The 27,759-nt window shown below is 40.0% G+C and overlaps 1 protein-coding gene across 1 annotated transcript in view; it reads right to left on the bottom strand.

The window, feature by feature from the left end:
* tjp2a (tight junction protein 2a (zona occludens 2)) overlaps nucleotides 1-25,835 on the bottom strand; it is a 46,190-nt gene extending 20,355 nt beyond the window's left edge. Inside the window, exons 1-4 of the mRNA XM_071896091.2 lie at nucleotides 25,709-25,835; nucleotides 14,379-14,517; nucleotides 3,171-3,224; nucleotides 425-549 (exon numbers count right to left, since the gene is read on the bottom strand). Of these exons, the coding sequence (XP_071752192.2) occupies nucleotides 425-549; nucleotides 3,171-3,224; nucleotides 14,379-14,384 (185 nt within the window). The 5' untranslated portion in view covers nucleotides 14,385-14,517; nucleotides 25,709-25,835. The remainder of the gene's footprint in view (nucleotides 1-424; nucleotides 550-3,170; nucleotides 3,225-14,378; nucleotides 14,518-25,708) is intronic.
* Nucleotides 25,836-27,759: the final 1,924 nt, after the last annotated feature.

Here is a 27,759-nt window from a genome sequence, read left to right on the forward strand (position 1 = left end):
CCATTTGCCTTGATGGAAAGGCAAAGGCTTTGGAAAGAAATTCGTACATAGGCATCAACTTCACTATTTATATTTGTCTAAGAAATAAATTTAAAACATTTAAGCGTAAGCTTTTAGATCAAAATGGCTTAAAGATAATGGAAAAAATAGTACATTCAATCAGGTGTGTCCAAACTTTTGACTTGTAGTGTATATACAGTATATACGCTGAGAAAGGTGCTACATATTATGACAGAATAGTGGTGCTGTGGTTTTGATTAACAACACTACACTGCTTTACTATCAACACTAACCTGCTTCACAGCGTGCATGTGTTTTGTGTTTTTGTGTTGTGTGTGGCAACACAGAAGCAAACCGTTTGGCTTCAATTAAACTGTGTGGATTTCACTGATTTATATTCTGTTAAAAACACAACAGTACGCACAACAACAAGCCGTCGGCAGGCCCTCCTTGTAGAACATCAGACACCACGATGGACATCTCCCCACTTTCCTCGTTTGGGTTGTCCCGCCCCCCTGACACCGCAATGCCGAAGCCCATCTTCGGATCCTGTGGCGGAGAGGAAAACACACATCATGCAGAGTCTCCTGTGTATTGTGTGTCCGTCAGTGTCCCGACGTAATGTGTGTGTGAGGTCCGGTAATCCCCGTGTCGTGTGTGTCAGTATGTTCTGTATTACAATGCCTGTATGTTTACTGTACATGGCGATTAAAGGGATTCTGAGTCTGCTTCCGATTAAAGTTGTGTTTACTGGAGCCATGTCTGTGTGCAGCGGTCCATGTACAGTATGTGTGAAAGCTTTAGAGTTCAGCGCCTATGTGTAGATCTTCTGTCACTTCATTGCGTGTATCAGTGTGCGATTAACTCTGTGATGTTAATCCTTAGCTTGATAACCATCTCGAGCATGTGTGTGTGTGTTTGTGTGTGTGTGTGCGCGTTTGTGTATGTGAGTTTATACTTTGTGCTTTTTCCATGGTGTTATTTATTCAAGGTTTAAAGAACAGGGAGTTTTAAGGATTTTTTCCACTTGTGAATGGGTTTTGCCTCTAAATTATTATACCTGACACTGCTCCACTTTGCCTAGATGAGATTAGACTAGAGATTTGATGACCCCCTCTTTATCCCCTCCCTCCCTCTCTTCCATCTGTACTACGAAAAAAAAAAAAAAAAAAAAATCACCATTTCCCTTTCTGTCTCTACCAGATGGCCATAGAGGGAGAGGGGGGGGGAGAAAGTGGTGTTAGAAAAAGAGACACACAAAGATGGGACATCAGAATAACAGATACGCAGCAAAGACATGCATATTGATCTGTTAGTAGTCAGATTTCTCTCGGTCAGTCTCTTTCTCTCTCTCATATACAGTATGTATATAAAATGAAAAACAGAGAAAGAGAAAAAAGAGAGAAAGAGAGATGACCTATTTGCACTGTTAAAATATCAAATGTAGAATCAAATTATTGACAGACCAATAGTTGAAATTACTGGGAGAACATCATTTCAATCAGTCTCAAGCCTGCAAAGTCAGCTGCCCCACTATCCTATTGTTAAGACCAGTAGCAAGGCTAGATGTAATATTGTGAATTAGATGTAAACATAGTGTAGATATAGAAGTAGTTTCTGGGATGCCAGAACTTACTGTTTTGGAGGTGTTGTAGGCTTAATTTATTGAGATGTGTGTGATGGGACACTGCCCACTTGATAACTCAGTGACATACCTGCCCTCACCCGTTCCCATTTCCTCTTACGTCCAAAGAATGTTGCCACATGCACGTACTCACCCAAAATTGCACAAGGACAGTTACATCAGATCCTGTGTATTGGTAGTCAGTCATCTGAGACCTGCTTTAAGCTGCCCAAAAAATGTGTATTTCGTGCGTGTCTTGAATTTTATGGTTGAATTAAGAATTTTATGCACTACATTGCGATAAACTACACTCACAACCTAGAAGATGATCTGTGTCGCAGATTGTCTGCATGCCGTCTCTGGGAACGTCTGAGCAAAAAAATGGACTTTCTTTTTAAACCATTACTTATCCAGGGAAAGTTTGCTGAGAATCTTGTTCGGCACCACTCTGCTTTACATTCAAACAGTTTAACACATTCAGACCTGAGATTTGCCCAGCACAAGGTCTTGCTTCACTGGAACAATTGAATATTAAGTGCCTTGATCAAGGGAACCTTCACGGTAGTGGTCTAAGGAGAGCAGAGCATTATGCATTGACTTTTTCTGAGTGTCTCTTTCCCTAAGTCAGGCGGATGAAAGGCGTTGTGGGGAGGCGGGGGACAGAGGCAGGATGGTACTAAGTGAAATGTATTTAGAGAACTCGGATAAAAAAAACGAGAGAAAGAGGAAAAAAAAAAGATATATGAGGTGTAAAGCAGAGCATGACAGCTGGCTGTGGTGGGGTTGAAAGTTGAAAGTTTGAGTCAGACCTGCAGCATCACAGGACCTTTTAGCGCTAAAGCTGCTTATCACTTTAACTTCTGGCTTCACTGAACTACAGCACGAGACAATGAGCTCATCATCATGATGATTGCCTAAGCTCAGCTAGATGCGTTGCTTGCGCAGCTATACATGTGTTTAACATGAACAGTGTGTAGTGCGCTTCTCTTGACTGGAGGCATGCAGCTGTAATCTGGTGCGAGTAAAAAGCATCCAAATTGAACCAAGTTGTGAAGATGCGTGGATGTGGATGCGATACCGCTATACATCAAATTCATGTGGTGTAACTGGCCAAAGCAGCAGTTTAATTTGTTTCAGATATTTGAAAAAAGCAAAGACAACTTGATTTAGTTTATCTTGCTAATTGAATTTTCCACCGTCCAGGGAGCTCAAAAACTCAGAAGAAGCAGTTAATTATAATGCTGCAACTGAAACCGATACAATACTGATTTCTTTTTTTTTTACCTTTTGCCGTGTCTCTTATATCTTTACCTAGCGCCTCTGTATAATCTCTCTATCAGGGAGCACGGGAATATCTGTTAGATCTATAGTCTGTGATCCTTGCACTCTTTCCTATTGGCTGCTTGTAATGTGGCGATCTAATAATTTAAATGCACTCACTACTGTGGGTCAATCTGGATAACAGCATGAGCTTTATGCCTGAAACATAAATAATGTAAATGTAATGAGATGGGATGCGTTTCAGCCGCAGGACGGCTGGACTCACCCTCTGCAGGGTGACGGTGTACTGCTCCCACACCGTCTCCTCCATCATCGGGTTCTGTTGAGAGAAAGGAAAGCCATGGGTGGTTACATTTCACTGGACAGATTAATAATGTACTACATGATGTAACAATGAAGCCCGTTCGTTACACTGTCATAACACAACCTAAAGCGTCCAGAATGTAGAACAATGACAAGTTTGAGTACGCAACTTCTTCTTCTTACTAATTAATATTGATAAGCAAACGTGTGAACATCCATCAGCTTTCATTCCAAATATTTCAAATAAACCTGGGGTGTAAGCTCTTGCTCTGACAAATTGTTGCAAGAAATCACGCAACCAATATATAAATAAACATTCACGCACAACCTGTTAAACTGCAGGTTCGACACATGGAGGTCAGTCAGTGTCCGAGCTTCACCAATCATCAACACAAACAACCAACAAACGGAAAACTCAACCAAGTCCAAACTAACTTTTCCCACAAATATATTCCATCACATTAAAACCAACTGAGAAGTTAATTTCCAAAATCCTATTTCATTACCTGAATGTCTGAATAATACAGAGCATCCAGTTGGAAGTGTAATAATTTTGTCAACAAACTACTTCTGCCCTTTAAAAACGCCATAATTTGTTTTAATTCCACGCTACCAATCATTCCGTAAGAGTTTGTGCCATGTTTCTCAACCTAATTTTAGAACCAAACTCTCCAACTTGACTCATTACAGAAACACTTGGTGCAGCTGCCTGGCCGAGCCACAGATCTCCGGTCAAATCTGAGCCAATGGAAGTGGAATCTCACTCACGAGTCCCTGGAGGATGCGGATCGTCTTGACCGCGTGGGCCCATTTCCTGTGCAGGCTGAGTACGGTCTTCATCCCTTGGCGTTGTGGTGTGTGTGTGTGTGTCTTTCCCTATTTGCGTCTCTCTCCCTCTTTACCGCCGGTGTTGCTCTGGCGAACTGAGATGCGCCACAGCCTCCTCCATGGCCACAGCAGCAGAACCACCACCAACTCTCCCCGCATCTGTCTGCCTGCCTGCCTGCCTTTGACGTAAGAGGGATTCTGCTGGCCTACATTCAGCGCAAATCCCACCGTCTGCAGACAGTGTAAACATACAGACGCACTAACTCCTGCACAGGCGCGTGCACATGTTGATTAAATACACAAGTGTTCATGCGGCAACATCCACAAACACAACAACAAAGGGCACACGTTTGAGGACAAAACACTTTTTGTGCTAGATACACTGATGCATTCATGCACACTGCAATGAATGACACACTTCCCCAAGTTTCACAGATTGTTTACACATCTGCAGAACACACAGTGCAGGTTTGAGCGTGGGTGGGTTACTGACAGCAGCACACTGGATGGGGTTTTAACTTTTAAATTATTTTGGTAACTAAAGTGGAAAGTGAAATCTCTGTGCCGCTGTCATCTCAGGCCCAGGCTTAGTGAAACGGGGGCACGACTCGTGCAGCAAACCCATCATAACCCACTTTTTTGGTCTTCTGGCCTGTGAGGGAAACCAGATGACCAGCGGTGGCAGAGAGACTGGAAAGAGCCGATACGCAGCCAGGCTGCGAAAATTAAAATTGGACAAAAGGAAACTACACAGTGCAGAGAGCATGGAGGGGGTTTCTGATGAGGCTCTGTGGCCGGCACTGGCATTAAAATAAGTCCATCTTTGATCTTGTATTTTCGTTTTAAAACCCAATTTTCTAAGTGAAAAAAAAAAATCTTTAAACAGGGGGAATGATTCGCCTTGGTTCACTATATTGCCATATATTTGAAGATTGGTGAAATTACACTATTTGATCAAGCTAAATTATTTACAACCGTTTAACAAAAAAGGTCTTAACATAGAAGATTAAATGACTTGTTGAGATGAATACTGTTTTCTGCAGTGTTGGCTCTACCATCATGTGCCTGGAGCTGCTCCTGAACAAGATCATAAAAAAATAATGCCCTTGCTGTGTCTGGAGCATACGGCTAATACATTATTACATTATAATTTATAACCTTGGGATAAACAGTTTGCATAAATGTACTGATATGACTAGGTGCAATGCAGAAAGGGAGAAGAGACTAAGGATAATCAAAAAGCAATATTTTGCTCAAAACAGGTCAGAACCGGTGCTGAAAACCAGTATGGAAAACTGCGAACAATGCCTGGCCCCAGCGTTGACCCGGTCTGTGTTCGCCTTCACTTGGGATTAAGGAGTGAGGATATTAAAGCTACACTATACAAGAGTTTTATGTAATACATAAATACACCGTCTTATCAAGTAAATCACAAAGTTGAGCTGCAACAGAGAAGAGTGTCCCATCTCTTCTAAATGATACCCATGTAAATTTGCCCCATTTACCCAGATTAAATGCAGGTGTTGGGTATGGACACGTCTCCGCCCATGGGAAGTGACAAATCAACACTTAAGATTAAATGTAAAGTTTCTCCTAACAGCAGTGAGCAGCGCTCTGTCCACAGAAAACTGAACTCTGCAATGTTAGGCTAGATCTTTTTCCTCTCTCGTCCCTTTGGTATCCTTTGGTGTAAAGCAACCATAGACTGGCTGGGTTGGGAAACATGAGCATGGCGTGTGAAGTTGCCTAGTGCAGCTTTAAGTTGATATTTTTAAGTGCAATTGGCAATATAGTATAATATAGGTAGCTCTTTTAAGCAAATCTGACTTGGACTCATCTGATTTCTCAAAGTATTCAGACAGACATATAAGACAGAAACGCACACTCACACACACCCACACAAATCCATACACTGAAATAGTAACCATTGAAGAATTGCCATTACATGATGCAATATGAACTCCCACTGTACTGCACTGTCAGCTCTTAGAAACAGAAAATCCAATGAAGACTGGCTTCTGAAAATGGATCATGGGATTTTAGGGCAGGATGTTAAAGCTGATTCAGTTTTTTCCCCGATCCATCGTCCAGTGTGTCTCAACGTGTGAAGCTTGGAAATAACACTGCCGAGATTGGGGGTTCAATTCCCTCTAGGGACACCCATACAGAGAGATGTACACTCATGACACTGCAGGGTGATTTGGCTGAACGCGGCCACTATATGGCATATATAAAATGTAATATGTATAGGACTCTACCCAAGGGCGTAGGTTTAGTTTCAGCTTTGGAGGGGGGGGGCACGCTACAAATCACACTGACATACTATGGGTGTACTAGTAGTAGCCTAAATACAACTCCATTTTCCCTCATTTCATCAGCAAGATCGAAATAAACTATATAAACTTACATGAGAAAAATCTGCAGGTATGGGAGAGTGAGAATTGTTGGTCAATGTGAAACAGAGTAAGACGTCGCTAAATTGAACCACTGACCTGAAGGGCAAATGTTAATCAAAATATGAAACGTGGCAGTCTAATTTGTTTGTAAAAATGCTTTTAAAAAGGCATTAAAAGGAGATTCAAATGACAAAGGGAACTGCTCTATTTTCTTGTGACTGAAGCCAATGTGGCTCGGTAAAACTCATATGTATAGTTGATTTGCATTGGTCGCTGTTTTTATTATGTAGCCAAGGCCTTTTACATTTTTGTACCTGCAGACAGAGTGCCGTGGGTTTTTTGGGGGAATCCATCCTTTTACTCCCTCATATGTGTCTTACATTACTAGCAAGGAATATCTCTAGTCTTTTTTTAGACATCGTTGTATCCGCCAACCATAGAGCACCTGTTTTTGATTTCCTCTACTACCTCAGATCCAAGAAGCGCTTCTTTCTTATTAGGGGTCCAAGTACGTAGTGCTGGAACCCTGTTGTATTTGCTGGAATTATTCTGCTTCTGTCTTTGTTTCTTTCTTTCTTTCTTTCTTTCTTTTTCTCCGCTAAAAGTATCTGCAGCTCAGAAACTGTAAGTCCTACAGCAGCCATATTTGGCAGGTGGGCTCCTATGGCCCACCACTACTCAGGCAAGGCAGCCCATGCACATTGGCCAGATGGTGGCGCTATAACAAGCAACTTTACGTTTTGGCCAATAACTTCTGAACCGTGTGTCGTAGACTGAACATTCTTATGTTCCTAGATTCTTTGGAATGTGCCAAGTCCAACCCAATCCAATCACTTTCAATGTGCACCATATTGCACAGCCGCCATTTTTAATTATTTAAGAAATAATTTTTTCGCAACTCCTCCTAGGCCATTCATCCAATTCACATGAAACTTGGTGTGGAGAATCTTGGGACCGTCCTCTTTCAAAGTTGTATAAAGGTTATTGATAGGTCAAATGGTTTGGCTTTTATCGACCAATAAACTTTTAACGAAACACGCCATAACACTAAATTGGCCATAACTCATTAACCATTCATCTAATCACGCCAAAAATTAAAAAACTTATTGGGAAGTGTTGCGTGAACACACCAACAAAAGCATTTTGAGCTGTACCACTAGTGGGCGCTACAAATGCAAAAAGTTCATATCTCATAATTGGCTGCATAGATTTTTATGAAAATGTTTACACATGTTCTAGGATGATGTCCTAGATGTGTTAAGTCGATCCATGAAATTTGGTCATTATTGCTGAAAGGGGGCGTGGCTTATTGCATAATAACCAAATCTTCATTGGTATTAAAGTCACAACTTCAAAAATTCATTAAAAATCAGCCGTATGTCCTAGAGAGCAGAAATTTTCAGGACATGTCGGCTGAAGTGAGATAAATCTTTCATACACTGGTACCTACCCCCAATTCTGAAGTCGCCCCCCTCTGTTTATAGCAAAAACTGACTGTGATCCCACAGTGTTGTCCTCCTAAACCGTATGTTACAGGGAAAAAACGTGATTTTTGAAATCGTCATACCTTAATTAGTAAACAGCCCAAAAATTATAATGATATCTTGAAAACTGAGCGCACAGTAGATAGTTTGATCAATTGACAATGTGATATGTTCAAGATAGTTGATCAATCTTCATCAAACTAAATACAAATGATGTCTAGACTCTCAAGACGATGTCTGTAAAGCCATGTGTAAATTGATTAATGTGGCGTGCTAGTACAGTTATAATATTCTTTCTGAAGCTTTCAATATGGTTTGGACTAGCACCTATGACCAATCACTTGTCCCTTTGTTTTGTTTCCCAATTGTGACACACACCAAAGTGGAAGTTGGCAGAGTGGTTAAGCTCAGGTCTTTGGACCAGAAGGTTGTGAGTTCAAGCCCCTGATGAACTGTGACCATTTTGAAGTTTCATAAAAAGTAAATCATCACTAAATCACACAGTGCAGAAAACTCAAAGCAGGTGTTTGACATCATCTGTCAATGGCAAAATATCTGATTGGCATCACTGATTGGGGTGTGGCCAGACGTTTCAACCCACAGAGAGCAGTGCAGTTTTCTGACCCATGTGACTTACTATTGTTTTATTCGTTAATGGAGAGCACTACAATGTTCTATACAGTGATTAGCTCTGTCAATCATAGGCTGCAGTATCACACTACTTCTCCCTTTAGTTAGTTTCTCCTCACTAAACCTATAACAGTCCTTTCGCTCAGTAGGTAAAGCATCAGCCTTTCATGTGGAAGGTTGTGTGTTCAAATCCAGACTTGTCCTTTCCAAAGTCATTAGTCATCAAGGACAAATAATAGAAAGTTTGGCCGTTGTGAACAACTCCAGCAATGTGGTTGCAATGAAAAGATTAACTTGACAGAAGTCACAAAACACAAAAGCCGGTGCTAGACTGCATGTCCGATCTTCACAACATGTCAGTTTTTGTGTGTCTTTCTACCTTCTGTAATGTTTTGTCTATCTGTCTGTCTTATCAAATTGTGCTCGGACCCCGCAAACGCCGCTTGCGGCTATATTTTCTTATTCTGTTTTCAACTCTGAGATGCTTCTGAGAACGCAGAGCGAGTAAAACTACAGCATGCGTCTAAGGCAAAAAAGTGGAGGGGGACAATTCATCTTTTGCCTAATGTTAAGTGGGACATTTCTCTCTGTCTCCAAAGCCACACCTATGACCTTACCCCTAAATCAAAGGCACAACACTTCATTAACCAGCAGCTTTTTTTTGTTTTTTTAAGACTCCACCAGGCTTCTGGTGGCTGTGTGGGACGTTTCAGCTTCTTTCTGTTTCGTCTCCATTCCTATCAGAAAGGCTTCAGGCGAAGCCAGACCAGTTAATCAGACGGTCTTATTGTACAATGTGATGTGATTGTAGTGGTTGCTCGCCGGCAGCCTGCTGGCTAAGTCCTGGTCTCCTGAGTGTGGGCTATTACATAACGAAACACAAACACACTTTCCACTGATGAGAATGGAAGTTGAAATTCTGGGTCATCCTCGCAGGATGTGGCTTAGAAAACTAATTATTTAAAAAGGAGAAGACCGCTAATGTTAAGAAATCTAATATGTTATTCCTTTGGTCTAGGACAGTCAGATTACTTTTTATGAAAATTAGCAACTCTTTTCCAAAGCCAGAAACCTAAAATGTATGGGTGCATTTTTTTTTACTTAAAGTCGGAAGCCTAAATTAGAATAAAGCTTCTCATGGGCATGAAAAACCCAATCAGTCTCTTTATTTGTTGTCTATGTCAGTGGTTCTCAAACTGGGGGTCTGGACCCTCCGGGTGTTTGCAAGATAATTTTGGGGGGGTCGTGAATTGATTTATGAGATAGGAAAAAATACACATTTCTACTATACAAATGTATTATGTCTATTTTTCAGATTTTTCTATAATTTTTTGCTTTGTTCTTGTAAAATACTGAATAGTTTTCAGCTTTTACGCCTCCTCTGTTAATAAAATGAAACAACCTGAAAAAAAAAGGGAGAATCATTCTTTGGTTGAACTGTTCACCACTCTGCATATTACGCAGCCTGTGACCGCATCGCATCGTTTTAAGGAGTAACGAGCCAAAAAGGTTGAGAAGCACTCGTCTATGTAACAGCTGCTGACTTTATGCCTGATGGGATCTCTTGTTTGGGTTTTAGTTCTCTGGTTTCTGGCTTTGGAAGAGAATTGTTCCTGTTCACAAATATTGATTAGGCTGTCCTAGATGATGGGAAGAGCATATAACACAACTGTTAAATTTCACAGTCTGTTCCTCTTTACTCTCAAAAGTCAAAACCTTGTTCACTAAAAACGGTGGAACATGCAGCACATGACAGATAAACCAGTAGACCCGTTCCTGACGGCAACAAACAATCTTTGACTACTTCCTGAAGTAGTCCTGGGAAGTTTAGGACACAAAACTTCATTACAGCTCTCAACTTAAGACATACACATACTGTAAACATATCAGTTCAACATGAAACCGCACACAATGTTAAACTGCAGTGTGCTGAACAGCGCTGCTCAAAGTGGGGTCACTAGAAGGGAACCCAGAAAAGTCACTTAGTTTCACTTTTTCACAATTCACAATTTCAGACCAATGCTGATACTGTCCCTGTAACCAGAAGGTCAAAGGTTCAATCCCCCAAAATTAATATCACAATAAGCATAAGAAACTATTTTGATATTGATATACAGTATAATGATAATTGCCAACATATAAAAACTCATCATATTGAACAGCAAGCTTTTCAAATAATATTCCCCCAATTTGTTTCAGATCTCATTTTGTGAGAGATTTGAATCAGTATTTGCTTTCTATCAGTAATTTTCACAACAGAATCGTGTATCATAGCAACTCAACATCACAATATGATTCTATTGAAACATGATAAACAATAATATTGAATCACTGCCCAGCTCTATTCATGCCACGTGTCTCTCCACTCTGCCAAAATGTCAACAGCAGGACAAATCTCTACCAGCAGCAGCAGTGCTGTTTTGTTTTTACAACAAGACACATTTCCACCTGCAGCTTCAACTGATCACACACACAAAAAAAGACACTAGGAAACTGCAATGGAGGAATTTATGGTTTGAATACCTGCAAGTTTCACAGTTATTCCCCATCCCCAGACAGTAATAACGCCTGCCTTTCTCTTATAATATAAAACAAATCTAAAAGTCAACTTGTTCCTGTGATGAGGATCACTGTCTACAATTCTCTACATTTTCAGGGGGTCTGTTCTTCTGTTTTGGATCCAGAGTGAGGGAAAAAATACTAACTCCCTTTACCAAGGAAAATACAGCTGATAGAAAAAAAAATTTGATTGTGTTTTCATCCCAAAACTATCCCAGAATCCTTCACAAGGGGTTTGAATGTGTGTTGATATCGTTGCTGTCTGCAGAGGAAAACGTTGTACTAGTCTGCCCCCTATTGGCGAACAGGCCACATTACACCATAAGGCACACGAAATGTAACTGCACACCAGTATAAAGAAAATATAGGAACACAATAACAGACTTTGTGGGCTACAGCACCTTAACTTGTTGATACATGAGAAAAAAAACAGACTTTTAAGTGAGCTTCAGCAGGCAATAATGTTGTTTTGTTGCAGTTACAGGCCAATACGACAGCCAATATATAAGATATAAGACCAAATCGATCAAATATCAGGATAATCCATGTATTCGTAGTAGTTACAAAATAAAACCAGCCAAGAGCAAGTTAATAGACTCTGAATATATTTCTATAGCAGCAGGTGCAGGATGCAACAGGCAGGGATTCATGAGGAACTCGTGATGAACAAAGTATGATTTTTTTCTCCTAGAAATAAACACCCTACACGCACAGAAAACACCTACAACTACATCAGATCTATACTTGGATCGATCGATTTTTTGCAGTTATCGATATTTCCTAGTATCCCGGCTCATATAGCATATACTTACATGAAAATACTGAGTCGCATATCTGCTGAGAGAGAGCAGCCCCCCTCCGTTGACGGGCATCATGCACTTTGAACTGGACTTGAACTAAAGATTAAAAAAACTATCAAATATTTCCCAATCAGATGTAACTCTTAAGACAGAAAAAATCGATATATTGATAGGCTAAAAAGTCTACTCGCCTACATCGCGTAATATTTCACACTTTACTCACAAAAACATTAAGATTAGGTTACTACAGCAAAAATTAGCGCCTAGTTCCCCCTGGGTTTAGATTATACCAAATCAAAGCGGGGGTCTCCTTCAACTTTATTGTAATTCTGATAAATATTATCAACTAAACCAACCTTTTATAAGTATGAAAAGAACTGAGGGATTCAATAAAAAACGAGTTAGCTGCACACCGATAGTAAAAATCCCATAATTCCAGTGTTTTTTAAAGCATGTGTGGATCGTGTCCGCTCGTCTAATATCGTTGAGATGGATCCGTCCAAATTCGCATTGATTTTTAAGGAGCCTGCTGTGAGGCTCCCAGACAGCACATAGCCTACTGCAAAAACACACATCTGAAATGTACTTCAGCATATACTTTAGAGATATGGTTTTAAAATGTATTTGTACGGTCAGATGGCATTGATTCAAAATATGTTTTTAGTGGTCAAAATGACTTTTGGATACTTACGGAGTCAAACAGCAGTAACTACTTTTTTGTGTGTTTTTAAACATTCAAGGTCCTGACTGGGGTTTAGATGCCATACCACCAAAAACTTAAACCCATAAAACAATATATTATCCTCTGGTGTAATAATACTTTCGTCAGGGCAAGAGATAAACTTTGATTTGTCTTATTTTTCAGTTTCACCATGCAACTTTGTCTTTGACAGCATAACAAGAAAATCTCTTTGTGTCCCAAATACATTTTGCATGTCCAAAACACTTTTTTTTTTGTGTGCATATTTTGAAATATATCTTTAAACATATTCAGAAGCTGCCCATATGTGAAACGTAGCCTATTATTCTTCACCCCCCCCCCCCTCCCCCCTCTAGTAGGCTATAGGGGGAAGAGTTTGAAAAACCGGCTGAAGCAAAGGTCTGGAAAAACTAGACTAGGATGTCGCACAATAACCTATTGTATGTTTTTGTGTGTGTGTTGTTGTATGTGTGTGTGTGCAATGCTATCCATTCAAGCCAAGGCTCATGGCTTGATGCTGATCAACACCCGACAAAGCAGCAAGCCAGCTAACCCTAAAATGCTGTAAAACTGCAAAACCCTAACAGCATGTAGACCTGCAACTAACATTGACACCAATATCCAACATTTACAAAAAGATCTGACTCTTTCACCAAAAAACTGGCTGCTGGTATAAAGGAACACATTGAGGATGAATTAATTTTCAGGAGGCAATTTTCTTTTCCCAAAATGAATGTATAATGTTTTTGAATGAAACCCTTCCAAGTTCACTCAAGTCTCTTAACAATGTTATGGCCATTCTGATGCAAAACAGCCTCACTGGCCTGAATAAGTTGTGCGACCAAGTGGTAAAAACAATGACGCCTCCGCGGCGTGACGTTTCTTTCTGGTTAATAATACTGGATGCAGGAGGGGTCAGTGCAAGAGTGGGTCAGCAAACCGTAGTAGTATTCAAATAAGGCAAAGAGGACAAGAGCCTGGGACACACAGCGTTGCTATGGAAACCTCGTATCTCCAATGTCAACTTGACAAGCAGCCTTGTTTTCAGATTGACCACAGTGTAGTTTTGAGTTTATCCATAAGAGGGACATTTTCTCAACCCATAGAGAACCATGTAATCCTTCAGCTAGAGTTAAAACATGAAAATTTACCAAAACTGCAGTTATGAGGTTTTCTCATGACAACAGCAATAGGCATTGCTAGAGGCAAACATGAACAGATAGTGTGGAAATGTAACAAGAAATTACAGGTTTTAAGCATTTTAACAGCCTCACAGTAATTCAGAATACTATATGTGTGTATTAAATAATCTTTAGAATTTAAATACATTTCACTGCGCTGAACATTTCACTGTCCCTTTCTGAGGGGTTTGGATCAGAGTCAGAATCAGTTGTTGAGTACAATAAATACACAGGAATTTGTCTTGTGAAATCAGTGCAGACATGTTAATACCAAACTACTAATTCACAAATGAGAGAAGGTAAATTATATTTTACCTACCCTAAAGGTCATGTGGATCATCTAACTAGCACCACTTGAATTTCAGTTCAACTACATCCAAGCAACAAGGTGAAAAATTCTCATATTTGGGTCTCAAATGTTGTGTTTAAGGAAAAGACGGGTTTTACAGCAGCCGACATACTGAAACTCACGCTAAAAGGACAACATGAACCCAACATACAGTGCAAAGAGCGAGTGCGAGACATAATATGGACTTCATATCACTCTACACACACAGAGTCAACATTCAAACGCAGTGTAAACTGTACATACCATCATAATAGCAGAGTAGCTGCGTGAAGAGAGACGGCGAAGACACAAGTACTGGGCTTCTCTCGTCCAGCAGAACTTGTCCCAGGAGTGACTGGACTTCAACAGGTCAGTGCTGGACTGGTCAGTGCCAGGCTGGTCCCTACGAAGAGAGAGGAAACACTTTTAACTACGAACTATGAAGTGAGATACACACAATGATAAAACAAAGTCAATAAGATAATGCCAGACGTGACATAACAAACAATGTTACAGAATGATACAAGGATAAAACAAGTGCATACAACAAAGAATTAGGGATGGGACGATATTCTTTTCTCACAATATGATTCGATACATGATACAGGGTTCACGATTCGATACAACCACGATACAATGTAATAAATAAAAGTTCAGTGACAACAAAGTGTCAGAATTATGTTTATTTCTGAGCCACAAATCTTTCCAGCAATGGCATTGGCTTGCAAGAACGTAAACAACAATTTTAAAATGTCATTACCAAGTGAAAATAATATAATTTTTTTTAGTCTTTAGCCTCGACTTCAGGAAGGCCAGAAGAGCCCGGACTGAAGATCTCAGACTGCTATCCTTTGACTCACCAACTCATTGTGAACACATCTAGTGCTGAAACGATTAGTCGATCAATCAATTAGTCGATCAACAGAAAATTAATCGATTATAATTTTGATAATCAATCATTTTAGTCATTTATCAAGTAAAAATAGTTGGTTACAGTTTCACAAATGCTTCACAAAAAGTAAAAAGATTTACTGCTTTTCTCCGTTTCATTTTCAAGAAACTTTAAGAATCACTTTGGGTTCTTGGAACTGGCATTTGTCATTACTTTTGACATTTTATAGACTAAATGATTAATCGAAAAAATAATAGATTCATCGATAATGGCAATAATCATTAGTTGTAGCCCTAAACACATCTGACAACCCTCTTATCAACTGTACACTTAATACATTTTAAATTCATTCATGGCTTCTATATAGTGAATAGCATTAATTGCCTCCTTTTTCTGCATTACAGTTTTTGCAGAGAGCAACAGAGAGAGATGATGCAGCAAGGATTGTGGGACGGATTTCAAAATTTTTCGAATGAATCCGCTTCAAAGGGCAGAAAAATGTTGTTACACTTCTCTCTCTGGGCTGAAACGTCTGTCCACACCTCCGTCAGTGTTATCAGGGCAGGTATTTTGCCTTTGGCAGCGTCAAATGCTTTGCAATCAGAAAATTGTTACCGCCCCCAAGTAGAGATGGGTGATCCGTTATCACAGCAGTAGAAAAAGGCACATCCCAGTGTTGAGTGCCAGACAGTGTTGATGCCAGAAAACTAGAGGCGAAATAGAGGCAGTGCTCCCTCATGTGTATTTATTACCAACTAGTGATGTTTCGAGCTCCCATGCTCTTCATCAGATAGGAACATCTTTGTTTTTTGATCTGTTATCACACACACCTATTCGCTCTCGACCCCACTTTTTCACATCTTTTCAAAATTGTATACTGTGCTGAGAGTGGCTGAAAACTGTGTTTAGGCACTTTTTTAAGACCACCTGTACATCTTTTACAAGAGAGAGCTGTGTGACAAAGTGACATGAATATAGGCAAGTGTGTGCAGAGTAGTTTTGAGATATTGCGCATAGATGTGTGCAAAGATACATGTAGATTTGAAACTAATATAACCTTTCCAATTTGCATCTTTTACCCACTTGAACATTTAAAAAAATCTAACTTAAGCCACATCTAAAGGCCTATTTACAGAGCTACATTGTATTAATGATTCATTTTTGACCAATATGTCAGATGGAACCTAAAATTCCTACATAATGAGCAGTAAACAAAAGAGTGTGAAAATGGTCAAAGTTCAAGCAGAGTGTTTGTGTTTCAGTGATTCAGTGTGTGCTAGAAAACACAAAACAGTGTCTGGCCTGCTGCTCGCCCCCATTAAACACACTCGCAACACCCGACACCAACAAACAAACATTATCCTGCACACGTGCACCATCAGACACAGTGCAAAAACATTATGGGCTTTATTCCAAAACTCGACCATTTGGGAAAAAGTTACCCAATGTCAATATTTCAAAAATGTGTGCGTGTGTACTAGCCTGCTCCAAGAAAGAGGTAATGGAAACTTGGCAGTATTAGCTAAAAAGACTGTGATAGATACAAAGGGCTGTTGTTGCTATAGTAACATGCTCTTGTGGTTGTATCTGTCCAAGTAAAAATAAACCATTTATACAAATATGAGGACATGAGGTCTGAAGCTGACAGAAACTGAAAGACAGTGCGTTTTGTTTTTTTGCATTAGTATTGTATTAGTATTAGTATTGAGCATTACTCGACAGCTAAATAACAGCTGTTGGACAATATGATGCACTTGACATTGTCTTTGAAGAAAAATAAGTGTTAGTTTTGAACTGTCATGATGGCTTATGAATGCTGTGACTTTTGTGCCCCCAAGTATTGGCAAAATCACAAAGAAGCATGTTTCTAGCTATATGACTCAAAAGGGTTTGCGTAGTTGGTTACCATAGCAACGCAATAAATAAAAGCTGGTCCTGCACTGATCAGCTAATAAAAACTACTTTATGTTATTTTGAATTTCGAAAATTGAGGCTTTGTAGATGGTAAAAGACACTGTGAGTGAACTCATGACTGTATGCCAACAAAGACCAGTTGAGGCTGAAATGTTACTGAATAAATTCCCTTACCAAAAAAAAAGTCACATGTGAAAACCCACATGTGAATTCAAAACTGCTTTCTGGACACATGTTGGTTTTCATATGTGAACAAGTGAAATTTCCCATTTTCCCATGTGAATTTCATTTCACCTATGAGTTGTAATTTAACATGTGAAGTTTTCACCTACAGTCTGTGGTTCTCAAACAAATATTGTCAGATGTAATGGCAGGTGAGAACATGAAAAAATGTTCACGTGGAAAAAAACACTTTTCACCAATTAATTGAAATTTTCACTTCTAAAAAATGTTATATGTTATATTCTGACATCTAGTTATACAACATGAAAAAAACCCATTCACATATGAAAACCAACCTGTGTCCAAAAAGCGCATGTGCTTTGAATTCACATGTGGGTTTTCACATATGAATTTTTTGTAAGGGTATTCACACAGACTAAGGGAGCATCAATCCAGGGTGTGGATGTCTGCACACTGGTCAGGATAATGGATGTACATACATACAAGTTGTTAGTGGTTCAGAACTGTGAAGGGACACAATGAAATAAATAGTCCACAAACCCAGCCTCAATGTGCCAGCATCAGATTTTGTTTCCTGAACACATCACACATTAGACTCTTTGTCCTGCAGAGAGTTCTTCACAAAAATGTTTACCAATGAATTGCTCGAGATCACACAAGTAACATAGCACTGCTGTCGGGTAAAAACCTGGTAACTCCAATCTGATTTTCATGTTTTAACTTCAATTGAATGGTTACAAGCTCCTCTATGGGTTGAGAAAATTCTACCACCCTTGGGTTTATGAATCCTGTTCAAAATCAATTAAATAAACTGAAAAATGCATGGCTGTCAAACTAAAAGCAAGCCTGTTTTTCTTAGTTCTTAGAAAAGCTGATATTTTCGAGATACAAGGTTTTTACCCGACAACAGCGACAGAGAACGCAAATGCTGCTTTAGGGTGTATTTTTGCTTTAAGCTCACATACGTTTGAGAACCGGTACAGAAGTGCATATCTGTCCCATCTCTTTCACAGAGCAATTACAGATTACAAACCATCTCCCTTAATGGGGGGAGTCAGAATGACAACCAAAGCCCTGGTCACTGATGGAATATAAACCAAACGTTTCCAAGAATTAAGCTGCCAGTGCGTTGCCTAACTCTGCATAATGCAAGGTCTGGGTCAGATGAGGAAAGTAGGGCCAAACTGCAGACTATAAATGGCACATAAAATAAGCCAAGTGTTTTAAAGAATTAAGCCACCAGTGTATAGCTCTGAATGATGGCGGGTCACCCAAGGAAATCAGGCTCACACTGATACTACCTACTATAATACTATAATCTGCAGTCTCACTCAAAGTGCAGCATCTCTGACCTGATCGCTAACAACATGTTTGAACATGTGGTGTTCTCTGCGGAGCTAAAACGTCTTTTTTCTCAACATCATGGCAGTGATTCAGAAATGAGGTTTTGGTACATTCAAATCATCCAACTGCATACACACACTGGGGCTTTGTGCCGGGAGTACAGAAAGGAGATTTCCTGTACATGATTAGACATGCTGGCTTTCACGTATTACACACGGACGCATATGGGCAGTGTGGGAGAAACTGGTCTGAAATACGTTACTGATTTGCATGTGTCTGATGTGTGTTCGGGAGACACTGACAGTCAGTGATAAAATTTTGGAAGGAACATGCAGGAGTAAACTGAAAATGCTCCTGGGACTCGACAAGTGGTGGTGCCGAGTGGCAACTGAAGCAATCGCCAATTACATTGACATAAAAGAAAAGATTAAGACTAGAGCTCTAATCACCTGGCTGTAAGCATATATGCAATACACATAATACTTTCAAGATAACTCTGAAAATGTACTTTACCAAACAACTAATACGCAATGAGGGAGGATAAATTATATTTTAACAACACTAAAAGATCACATTGTCAGATTCAAGTGAGTGTGCAATATGTAGTGGTTGTTTTTAATACTGTTTTATTTTATTTGTGGTATTTTATTTCGTTTTATGGCATTTTATTTGCTTCTATCCTATGTCCCACCTTGTGTTTTATATGTTTTATGTGTTTTATGTCTTGCAGCTCATTCTTCCTTTGTCCCTCTCTGTCTGTTTTAAGTTCTGATTTAGTTCATCTAACCAACACCACTTGAATGCAAGTTCAACTGCATGCCAGCTACAAGGTGAAAAATTATCATATCTGAGTCTCAAATGTCATGCAGGCACAATGCCACCATGTATCAGATATCATTGTACACTGTAACTACTAATAACTTGAGTTTAGCATTGTGTTCAGGAGCAGCAGTGGGAGGTTTGGCCTGGATGGCTCTGAAACGGCCCCAGCTCAATGTGAAAGTGACTGAGACTGACTGAAAACAAAGGGGAACACAAGTGTCCGTTTTTAAAAGCCCTCATGAAAGAATGGGGGCAATGATTTACACAAAAGTAGAATACTACCCTGAAAGTTGAGTGGAGAATATGAGACAAAAATGAGAGATGTGAAATGAAAAATGTAGAGATAGAAGGGAGAATTACGAGGTTATCTTCTGAGCTATACATAGAGTCACAGATTTCACTCCACTGACTATAAATACAGATACAAATACATTTTAAACCACTGACATACTGTTACTTTTTGTAACCTTGCAAGAAGTTTAAGGAAACCTTTGTAGTGACCTCATTAACCCATATGTCTACTTTAAAAAAACAACCACGTTTTCAATTAAGTCAAACTAAAACTTAACTATTGCAAAATGTAGTTAAACTGGTGATTAAGTAGGCCTACTGCCAACACTGAATGTCAGATACCGTGTCAGTGCTTATAAACAATCCAAATGCAAACATGTTACAGCATGTCACATATTCAGTTTTGTATCCTTTAGAACTTCAGAAAGAAAAATACACCTTGTGAACTCCCTAAACTACACACCTAATTATTGAAAACACTAGTCAGATTGAATATAGTTTAATTAAAACCAAACAACTGCTGATGTGGTTCAACTACTTTAACTAGTAGTTGAACAACATCACTACTGCCCAACACGTTATACAGGCTGGCATTAAGCTTTAGTTCATGTCAGGCTAATGCCTATTGTCCAAATACACACAAAGACTCACAAACAGGAACAAAATATTCCTCAAGCTGAGCTGTCCAGATATCATTTGCACTGATAATGGGGCAACTTAAAAACACTTTGCACCACTTAGACACTTGTGCACTTTGCTCTGTCAGATGATATATAGATCAATAAATAAATAAATAGATAAATAGCCTATTTTTGCATGAGGACAGCTCGGCTTGAGGAGTTTTTTCTTGCCGTTTGTGAGTCTTATCTGTCTAGTCTTTGTGCAAATTTTTTGGGGCCCACGCACCCTCGCTGTCTAATGTCCAGCCAGTGAGAAAGCCACAGATTCACTCTTCTTAGTTTTTACGATTGTACAAACACACACACACACACACACACACACACACACACACACACACACACACACACACACACACACACACAGTCATCTAACTCACCCTGGAGGCCTCCACAGTTTCCTTCCGGGTGGTAGAAGCTCCCGTTTGTTCAGGGGTACGACCCCCATAGCCGCCTGCATGATAGTGATGAACTTCTTAAACTTCATCTTCTTCAAGACCGCTTCCGCTAGTTTTCCTCTCACAACAGCATTACACAGACTCCACCCCACTAACCACTGCTATCATCACTCTCTCCCCATCTTGAAGCGCATCACCGAGACCAGAAACAACCTTCAAACCTTCAGGTTGCTCGACTCAGGCTCCACACACCCTCTCCCACTGCTACGCCTTAATCGCCCAGTTCCCATCTCATTCTGCATCACCCAGACTAAGAAACTAGTCCCTCAGAGCGGCTTACTCTGCCACCTCACTGCACTCTGGCGTCAACCCGCTCCACCCAACAAAGCCGCAGCTCCGGCGCCCACTAGCTAGTATGCCGAGTTCCCCCGTGGCGCGGCACTACAAGTCCCGTCCCCGACCGCTGCCGACTCTGACAGATGTCCTTTTGGCTTTCTGAGGGAGGGAGGGAAAAGGAAAACAACGGCCACGTTACCGCCAGGCAGTGGGCGGGCCTTGAGGGGATGACAGCACGTCACTCTTACATAATTCTGGAGATTCTCTGGACATTACACTAATGAAAACGCTGCCTCTGCCACCACTGCTGCTGCTGCAGCCACTGGGATAATTGTGGTACTAAGCCCTGACAGATCATGTATGCTCCCCGCCCCCTTCTCCTATAATCCCCCATCCAGGCTTAGTCTTCTCGCCATTTACACCCAGACCGACCCATCTTCTTCACCCTCACCCTCACACACACACCTCCAGCAGAGCCAACCCACCCCCAACGGCGTCCCCTGACGGCGAGCGCACTACTCGACTTTACACACTCGTACGACCCCCGCACACAGAATAAATGTCTATCTTGTCATTCCGAGTCACCAGCTGACAGCACGCTGCCATGTCCCGTGAGGAGCGAAATAAATAAATAATCTCTGTGGTCCCTTGATGAGCTGCCAACCAATGCAAACTCCGGACAGGAATTATATTCCAGCAGCTTGGACGTCTGGATTACGGCTCTGGATGGTTGTGCCATGAGAGCTGCAGATTTCACTGCCAGAGAGCAGGGCAGCAGAAATCCCTCAGCACTTCCAAGGGACCAAAAAACCAGAAGCACAGCAGGCAAGACACTCTATTTATAAAATGTTAGGTAACAACAACACAGGAGGAGAAGAGAGGCTCTGTAACTTCGCCTTGTCTGTCGTCTTTGTCGCAGAGAGCAGAGGAGCCGAGATTAGGAGCCTCAGATGGGTTGAAAGCACTGAGGAAACCGAACCGCTAAGCTTGCATCATTCACCCAGCAGCATGACATTCACAGGCGGTTTTATCACAATCCGACACCTTATAATATTCTCACAAAACACACTCATCCATCCAATACTCAGCCATCCAGTGGAGGTTGTGTATATGGATGGAAACAAGCACACACACAGACGCACACAGGCTCGTGCACACACACACACACAAAAAGGTACACAAGAACACCTTGATGCTAGATGAGTGTGGGTGTCCGCAACACATAAGTGGTCGGCCTGTAACTGTTTTTGTCTCCCTAAACCGGACCAGGACTACATAATATGAACGATATACCATACAGCATTTATTTTGATCGTGATTGTGATAGACCAGTTACACCATCATTTTTAAAGTCTGGTTTAACTGTATATTTCCTTTCAATATAGTTTCAAACACTTTAAATAGCCCTAGTAAAGCGGAATACTGAAGGAATACACTTCACTGTTATACTACTGTAATGTAACCATGTTATTATGCTGCCTCCCATTCGATTAAGCAGTGATGACAAATTTCCTTGTGTCATTTAGTATTTCTCGTCTTAGGTGACTAAACAGACACTTCTCAATCTCACTGTTTCACTCACTGATTGCATGTATTGTATAAATACTAAATTCGCATATTGCAGTCAAACAAATGGCAATTATAATACAATTGTTCAATTAAAAATAAAACAAAATATAAAAGCCCAAATAACCACAAGTAGAAATAAAACTAAAAGTAGTAATATGTCTGAGAGAGTGTTCTGGCGCTAAAATCACCCCTGCCTCCCTCGGATACCAAACATTTTTGTACCTGCATGTGTCTCCCATTGTGTAATAACATAGTTTTAAAATAAGCCTATAAAGATGATTCAGAAGAAACCAGTAAGGAAAATACCACTATGTTTTATGTCAAAATATTACTTCAATCCCATTTTCAAGTTATCAACTATGTATTATATCCTACTTTCCACAGCAAACCCAAAATGGTAAAAAGTGATAGCTAATAATAGGGCAGGAATACTTATTAGCCTACATATTGATATTATGTTCACACCGAAGTGTATCAGCTCTCCATCTTACAACTCATCGGTTGCCTGCAACAAAGTCTGTTCGACTCAGTCCAACAAACACTTTGAATCAGAAGCATGCTATCTGAATTTACAAGTCTGAATTGCATTAAACTTGCCTAGGGCTTTCACTTTTTTTTTTTTTTTTTTTTACAAACAGGAGATTTAGATTTTGTATTATCAGGTGGGACGCAGAGTGATGGCAGGAAAACGAAAGGAAAATGAAGAAGAAACAAATAACACAGCTAATTCCTTTGACACTGGCGTTTTCACAAAATAACAAACTAGAGTGAGCGACTGCAGGAGTTGTTGTCCCTTGTTTGGTCGTCTTAATGCGTTTACATAAGCAGTTTGTTTCTCTGCTCCTTGTCACTTTCCCCCACGTGTCGCACTACCGTAGTAGAGCTGCATTACTTTCTGCTTAAGGACATTATGCAATGTCCATATGCAATGCATGTGCTACCCAGATGGAGGGACACATGCCACTCACAAATCTGCGTTGTGTGTGCTGATGTGTGTAAGTGAGAGCAAGAGAGTAGTGGGAAGACAGGGAGGGAGAGAGAGAGGGAGAGAGAGAGAGAGAGAGAGAGAGAGAGAGCGTGTGCACACGCCTTCCATACATATAGTCTGGATCGTCAAACAATATATTGTGATCTGGAAAAGTCACAATAAAATAAGAATTAGTTATTTGCCATAATTTGATGTGTGATGACTACAATTGGATAAACAAAACCCACAAAGCACTACTAAATTTCACAAAGCCCTATTAAAATGTAATATGAAACAAAAGGTTGTGCTCCCTCCTGCTGTTTTTCAGGAGATGCAACAGTAAAAACGGGTGAGCTCAGGATTCAGCCAATCACAGACAGCAGACCTCTGCTCAACTTTCCCACTGAACGCCGGTCTGTCCCTCCCAGCTAAATCCCAACCACATGATTATGATTCATACTGATGTCTGAACATGGTTAATTAAAAAAATAAAACATTTAATTCATGTTCTTTTGGAACATACCATAGTTTTTTGGTTAAGCTCTCAGGAACATCAGAGGATTAGGCCTACATTATCTTTATATTTTCTATCTATATTTGGCTGTATTTGAGTGTTTCTCTGATGTATTGTAGCTACATCATAGGCAACTTTGTTTTAATTTTATCTTCACTTCTTATTTCTTCAGTATCACATTATCAGAACCCAGCATTGCATATCAAACTGCACTATAAGCTTAGCATATCATATAAACTAACAATTTATAGCAATTTATCCATTTACTAGTCTTTAGCAAGTATTCCTGGGACAATGCACTAATTAACTTAACATACAATTTAATATTTTGTCACTTGTAGTTCATTATTTACCATAGACATAGACTACACCAGACCTACATTACAACAGATTTTTTTTTAAAATATCATTTTATACAAGTGTAACATGAAAGTGTTCAGAATGCTTCAGCCTTATCAGAGGCTAACTTCATACTTAATATAAATCACCTCAACCAATATTATTGGCCTTTTCGAAAGCCACATTTCATTGAAATCTTCCAGGAAGATGTTTATATTTGATGTGATCACCAAAAAAACATATAATGAGCACTTATGTACACACAGGATATGATGCGACAATCCAATGTGCTATTAAACTAGAATGAGAGCCGACCCAGAAACCTGGTTTGGATGTTTGACGGAATGGGGATAGATGAGAGGAAGTGTATGATTGGGGTAATCTGGTGAGCACTTCTCATCACCTATGTTTCTTGAATTAGGCCCAAAACACTCCCAGGACTGCTCCCCCCTTCATATTGATAATCATTAATTTTACTTCCCAGTTATATTGGACCCATGAATCCTTTAATGGTTTGACCCTGATTGGAAATCCCATTATTCCACTCTGCCCACTGCTCTGTCAAGTCAACACACCATTTCCAAATTGCATGCAGGCTGTTTTGTAAATAAATATGGATTAACTGTGACGGAAGAATAACATGCCCTAACCTCTGTTTTTGGAAAAGGTGATCGATTGATTGACAGCATTAATTTAAGACAACGGATATGTCATTTCTCAAAGGGCGGTGGAGTGCTTAAAGGCTGACAAAATGACATTTACACACTTGATCCTCCATATTTTAGAGATAGTTTATGATGAACTTAAGCATTTTTGGGGGGAAATTAATCTTCAAATGTAATCTGTGCCTACTTGCTGATACAATAGTCTATTATTAGATTAGTAGGCTAAGTGAAGCACCTGTTGGCTTATACATTTAATTTCAGTAATGGCTGAACAACTTTCATAATATCTTAGTCACTGATGATCTGACAGTGCTCCAACCATATATATTTTTTAAGATAGGTTGCCTGTTTAAGTGGTAACTACGTAAAATACAACAGCTAGTACATAAAAGCACCAAGAATGCAGAGACCCAGCAACAGAAACACTGAGGCCTGAACTGAATGTAGGTCACGTTTAGCGTTTTGTTAACAAGTAAAAACCAGCAGATAAAAGCACAGACAGGCTATTTTTCTTGGGTATACCCGCCTTTATAGACAAGAGGTACATGTTTGTTTACTGGACTGTTTTAATTCAAGCCTTCAAACAAAGCAGACGTCTGTAGCCAACGGTGAATGTCCTTATACGGCATCGCGTGCTACAAACCGAAAAGTGTCGACATTTTTGACAGACGGTAGCAACTTACCAGGTGAAACCTCTGGGTGTTTCCTCCTTTTTATGTCAGCTGTGTGTAGCCTAATAATAAAATCGACGTGAATATGAATAAGGCAGAGGACGCGAGCTTTACAGGGCGAAATTTGGTTATTTTTTCGTCAGGTCCAAAAAAAATCTGATTTCCTGGTTCTCGCAGGTATGGGCGTGGCTTCGAAACTGCAGGTGTGTCTGAGGGTTACGCGCAGGGCTGCGGCCATAGTTGCACATGTGACACCTTTGGGCGCGGGTGGGGGAGTGTATACCTTGAGTCACCCATCATGACAAAATGACACAATAACTCAGTTGTCTGTCGAGAAAAAAATGCCCTGAACTGACCAGAAATTGTAAATGCGGCCATGTTTTCTGACAAGAGACTGCATTAGGTCTATTCCTGAAGCAACACAGTAAGTTCTTCCTCATATTTATGCTACTTTATACAATCCCACAACTTTTTTAAAATTTTCAATGATGTAAAATCCATTCCAATCTCACACAACACAGAGAATGTAACATTATATGTTATGCTTTCGTTGTATTAGGCAGGAAGAACTAAAATTCACTTCTTCCTTTCTGTCTGTTTTTTTCTTTTTTTGTCTCATATGTCTCATCCCCCTTTCAAATCACTCTGGATGCCAATGCCATTACTCACCGATAAGCCTATTGACAGCACTATTTATGAAACAAAGGGTCCTACCTGCCCACACAAATTTTCTTTTGTCCATTCAATGTAAATATTACCTCTCAGCTCCCTCCTCCAAACCATTTCATTTCCAATTTGTAAACATCATATGATTCTGGGAGCCTCAGAGGAAACATTTTATCCGAAACATGTCTCCAAGTTGCTTCCTTGACCCCCTTCTCTTTTTCCCATATCACCAACAGTTGGGTATGATTTTGGTGCTTGTCAGACCGGTTCAGCCTGTTCCAGGAGTAAGACCCTCTGGCATGTCTGATGCTGGAAACAAGAGAGGCCTATTAAAGGCTGTTACACTCTGCGGCTGTTTGTGCCCAGCAGGAAACCTGACTCAGTGTTAAGAGCCGGATATAAAACCCCCTTCTGGTTAAAGAGACAATCCCAAAACTGACAGGCCGCAGCTTTGATCCCCACACCAGCCAGTGTGTCCGTCCCTGATAAAGGGTCTTGAAGCAAGACGCTGAACTCCTGCCTCCTTCTGGGTGTCGCTTCACCTCTCTGATGAAATGTGCACATGACAGGTGTGTATTAAATTCCTAAAAACCCCTACAGTATATCCAGTGATGTTTGTATGACATTGTCCCAGATTGTCAGTTATGGTGAGTTGTGTTTAGGCAAATTCTGGTTTGATATCAACTGCTTTCAAAGCCTTTTGTGCCATAAAACACCTTTAACATTCTCCTGAACTAAGATGATCAATGAAAACAATGTTTCCAACCACAGTCAAGTCTTAACTTTAACATTATCATATGCCATTTAGCACATACTTTCACCCAAACAGCTTTACAGTGCCAGATTAGCCCCCCTAAACCTGTGACCCTGGCACTGTTTGGTCCATGGTCTATTCAATGAGCTACACTGTTTATTATTGAAGCTCTAAGGCCTGTGGGTGAAGACAGAAACTGTATTTTACCGCACAACAAAATGAAATTGAATTTAACCAGTCTGATAGATCCAAATTTAATTTGAATTCGCAAAATGCATTTATTGTAATCAGACTGTGGCTCGATGGTATTATCTAGACACAGATGCAATCTCTGTTTAAACTCAATTAAATAAATAGATGCATTTCATCATCCTCTGTAGGTTTTGACAGAACACACACACTCACATCCACGGTCACACACACTGACACACACACACCCCTAAATAAAGTAAGGGAAGAGAAAAATCTTTACTATAGCTTCCTTCCATGCTGCTCCCCCTTGTGACTAAATATAAGTATGACAATGGATGCTATTGGATCTGTAGCATGTTTAAGAAAAAGAAGAGAAAAAAGAAAACATTTATGTAACTACATAAAATATTCATTTATTTTACAAATAAAGTTTTGCTATAATACAGTAGGA

This window comes from Centroberyx gerrardi, chromosome 2 (genome assembly GCF_048128805.1).
Source record: "Centroberyx gerrardi isolate f3 chromosome 2, fCenGer3.hap1.cur.20231027, whole genome shotgun sequence".
NCBI lineage: Eukaryota > Metazoa > Chordata > Actinopteri > Beryciformes > Berycidae > Centroberyx > Centroberyx gerrardi.